At 45.3% G+C, this 4,484-nt stretch overlaps 1 protein-coding gene across 1 annotated transcript in view; it reads right to left on the bottom strand.

Annotated features, from left to right (window-relative positions):
* Positions 1 to 4,484, bottom strand: part of SUMO2 (small ubiquitin like modifier 2) — a 12,334-nt gene that overhangs the window by 2,946 nt on the left and 4,904 nt on the right. Inside the window, exon 3 of the mRNA XM_032241722.1 lies at positions 3,156 to 3,227. Within this exon, the coding sequence (XP_032097613.1) occupies positions 3,156 to 3,227 (72 nt within the window). The remainder of the gene's footprint in view (positions 1 to 3,155; positions 3,228 to 4,484) is intronic.

The following is a 4,484-nucleotide window of genomic DNA, read 5'->3' as shown; positions in this document are numbered from 1 at the left end:
TAAAAAAAAAAAAAAAAAAAAAAAAAAGACAGGAAATAGGGCAGAGTGCAGTGGCTCATGCCTGTAACCCCAGCACGTTGGGAGGCCGAGGTGGGTGGATCACTAGGTCAAGAGATCGAGACCATTCTGGCCAACATAGTGAAACCCAGTCTCTACTAAAAATACAAAAAATTAGCTGGGCGTGGTGGCCTGCGCCTGTAGTCCCAGCTTCTCGGGAGGCTGAGGTGGAAGAATCGCTTGAGCCCGGGAAGTGGAGGTTGCAATGAGCCGAGATTGGGCCACTGAGCTTGGACCACTGAGCTCCAACCTGGTGGAAGAGCAAGACTCCATCTCAAAAAAAGACAGGAAATATATTCTCATAACTGAGAGTGTAGCACAATGGTATACACCAGTAATCCCAGGACTTTGGGAGGCTGAAGTGGGTGGATCACAAGGTCAGGGGTTTGAGACCAGCCTGACCAACATAGTGAAACCCCCTTTCTACTTAAAAATACAAAAATTAGTCGGGCATGGTGATGGACACCTGTAATCCCAGCTACTTGGGAGCCTGAAGCAGAGAATCGCTTGCACCTGGGAGGCACAGGTTGAGGTGAGCCCAGAGTGTGGCACTGCACTCCAGCCTGGGCAACAGAGCGAGACTCCATCTCAAAATAAATAAATAAAAGAAATAGCAAAAAAAAAATAAAAAATAAAATAAAAAAAAAAAAGGTAAAAAGTTTTTACTTTTTACTATTTATTTTAAACCCAAACAAGCCTGTCAACGTATTTACTAAAACAAAATTATCAAAATGTAGTTTTACAGTGAAACTTTAAATGCCTTTAAAAAATGAAGTTCCTGTCCCAGCCTCATTTATCAGTAGAATTTAGCTCCTCCTTGTGGCTACATACCATAATTGCGGTTTTTGTTTTGTTTTGTTTGAGACGGTGTTTCACTGTTGCCCAGACTGGAGTGAAGTGGCATATGATCTCAGCTCACTGCAACCTCTGCCCTTTACCACACTCTACAGCTCCCCCTAGTTTAAGGGATTCTCCTGCCTCAGCCTCCTGAGTACCTAAAATGGGATTACAGGTAAGCACCAACACATCCAAGTAATTTTTTAATTTTTAGTAGAGACAGGGTAGTTTCACTATGTTGGCCAGGCTGGTCCGGAACTCCTGACCTACTCAGGTAATCCACCCGCCTCGGCCTACCAAAGTGCTGGGATTATAGGTGTGAGCCACTGTGCCCAGCCTTTTTTTCTGGAGACAGGGTCTGTTACCCAAGCTGGTCTTAAACTTCTGGCCTCAAGCAACCCTCCTGACTCTGTCAGTTTCCTAAAGTGCTAGGATTACAGGTATGAACTACCAAGCCAGGACAAGACTGGAATTCCTTTTTTTTGAGACATGGCCTCACTTTGTCATCCAGGCTAAAGTGCAGTGGGGCAATCTTGGTTCACTGCAGTCTCCACTTCCTGGGCTGAAGTTATCCTTCCACCGCACCCCAAGAAGTAGCTGGTACTACAGGCACATACCACCACACCCTGGCTACTTTTTGTATTTTTTTGTAAAGACAGGATTTTGCCATGTTGCCGAGACTGGTCTTGAACTCCTGGACTCAAGCGGTCTACCTGCCTCGGCCTCACAGTACTGGCATTATAAGCACTTTGTAAAGCAAATGGATCTTGTGAGCCACCTTGCCAGGTCAAAACTGGGAATGTTTAAAGAAAGTTTCACTAAGAGTTTCTGCCACAGGAGACAATCCAGCTGATCCTACAAAAAGTGACAGAAACATGCCAGGCGCATTGGCTCATGCCTGTAATCCCAGCACTTTGGGAGGCCGAGGTGGGTTAACCACGAGGTCAAGAGATTTGAGACCATCCTAGCCAACATGGTGAAAGCCTATCTCTACTAAAAATACAAAAATTAGCTGGGTGTGGTGGTGTGCATCTGTAGTCCCAGCTACTCAGGAGGCTGAGGCAGGAGAATCGTGCTACTGCACTCCAGCATAGAAACAAAGTGAGATTCTGTCTCCAAAAAAAAAAAAAAAAAAAAAAAATGGTGACAGAACAAAATGAAGTGGTAAAGAGATTTACAGGATCAGAGTGCATCACGTTTTATAGTAAGGGTTTGGAAAAATCACCTGTTATCAGGTGCTCTCCCTGTCAAACACGCTATGAGACATAGCAGTGAAGGCCATTAGTTCCCTTTCATTCACAAAGACATATAAAAGAGAATTCAATTCAGCATGTAGAACTAAAATGCTAAGAATCTGGCCAAGTGCAGTGGTTCACGCCTGTAAGCCCAACACTTTGGGAGGCTGAGCCAGGCGGAGGAGTTCAAGACCAGCCTGGTCAACATGGTGAAACCCTATCCCTACTAAAAACATAAAAATTAGCTGTGTGTGGTGGTGCATGCCTGTAATCCCAGCTACTCTGGAAGGCTGAGGCAGGAGAATCGCTTAAGCATGGCAGGCGAGGGCTGCAGTGAGCCAAGATCATGCCACTGTACTTCAGCCTGGGCAAACAAGTGAGACTCCATCTCAAAAAACCATCAAACAAAAAAAGCACAAACCAATGGTGGATTGGGCACATTGATACCTGCCTATAATCCCATCACTTTGGGAGGCCAAAGCAGCAATGAGCTATAATGAGACCACTGCGCTTCAACCTGGGCAAGAGAGAGAGACCCTGTCACTAAAAAAATAATTAAATGAAAATTAAAAATAAATAAATAAAACCCACTGGCATTTCCTGAGCCTACTGCTTTGAACTCTACAAGAATTATATTACAATGTTCAAACGTTCAAATTCATAAACAAAGCTGTTCAAAAAATTGCAAACAGTAGGCCAGGCGCAGTGGCTCACGCCTGTAATCCCAGCACTTTGGGAAGCCAAGGTGGGCAGCTCACAAGGTCAAGAGTTTGAGACCAGCCTAGCCAACACAGTGAAACCCAGACTACTAAAAATACAAAAAATTAGCCAGGTGTGGTGGCGGGCACCTGTAATCCCAGCTACTCGGGAGGCTGAGGCAGGACAATCTCCTGAACCCAGGAGATAGAGGCTACAGTGAGCCCAAATTGCGCCACTGCATTCCATCCCGGGCAACAGTGAGAGACTGTCTCAAAAGAAGAAAAAAATTACAAACAGTAGTTTTTCTAATTAGGAGAGAATTTTTACCTGTGCAGGTGTGTCTGTTTCATTGATTGGTTGCCCGTCAAATCGGAATCTGATCTGCCTCATTGACAATCCCTGAACAAGAGAATTTAAAAGCAATCAACAGCATTAAAAGGAACAATTATATTTAGATACAACTACATGCCTATTTAGCCATGAATATATTAAAAGAGATACCTAAATAAACAATCAACACACATTAACATATGCTGTAGGTAAAAAGATTTGGGGTGATTCTCATTTTCTTTTTGAGATAGAGTTTTGCTCTGCTGTCAAGGCTGAAGTACAGTGGCATGACCTCCGCTCACTGCAACCTTCACCTCAAGTTTCAAGTGATTGTCCTGCCTTAGCCTCCCAAGTAGCTAGGATTAGAGGCCCCTGCCACCACGACCAGCAAATTACTGTAGTTTTAGAAGAGACTGGGTTTCACCATGTTGGTTAGGCTGGTCTACGACTCCTGACCTCAGGTGATCAGTCCACCTCGGCCTCCCAAAGTGCTGGTATTACAGGCGTGAGCCATCATACCCAGCCTTTCATCTTCCTTGAACTCTAAGATATAATATGTTTAGATTTTTGGAAATCAGTAAATCATTCTTTCTTTTTTGAGACAGAGCTTTGCTCTGTCACCCAGGCCGGAGTGCAGTGATGAGATCTCAGCTCACTGCAACCTCCACCTCCTAGGTTCATGCAATTCTCCTGCCTCCACCTCTCGGGTAGCTAGGATTATAGGCACCTGCCACCATGCCTGGCTAATTTTTGTATTTTTTAGTAAAGACAGTTTTACCACCTGACCTCAAGTGATCCACCCACCTTGGCCTCCTAAAGTTTTTGTTTTTTTTTGTAAGAGAGTTTCACTCTGTCATCCAGGCCGGAGTGCAGTGATGAGATCTCAGCACTGCAACCTCCACCTCCTGAGTTCAATGATTCTCCTGCCTCAGGCTCCAGAGTATCTGGGATTAAACACCTGCCACCACACCCACATTTTTAGTAGAGACAAGGTTTCACCATGTTGGCCAGGCTGGTCTCAAACTCCTGACCTCGTGATCCACCAGCCTCGGCCTCCCAAAGTGCCAGGATTACAGGTGTGAGCCACCATGCTCAGCCAATAAATCATTCTCTTAAAAAAATTTACTGCTGGGCCGGGCGCGGTGGCTCAAGCCTGTAATCCCAGCACTTTGGGAGGCCGAGGCGGGTGGATCACGAGGTCAAGAGATTCAGACCATCCTGGTCAACGTGGTAACACCCTGTCTCTACTAAAAATACAAAACATTAGCTGGGCATGGTAGCGCGTGCCTGTAATCCCAGCTACTCAGGAGGCTGAGGCAGGAGAAT

The sequence above is a fragment of the Sapajus apella genome, unplaced genomic scaffold (genome assembly GCF_009761245.1).
Source record: "Sapajus apella isolate SASKATOON/1434 unplaced genomic scaffold, GSC_monkey_1.0 scaffold48, whole genome shotgun sequence".
Classification (NCBI taxonomy): Eukaryota; Metazoa; Chordata; class Mammalia; order Primates; family Cebidae; genus Sapajus; species Sapajus apella.
The sequence above is the reverse complement of the archived record's forward strand: the minus strand, read 5'-3'. Positions and strand labels throughout refer to the sequence as shown.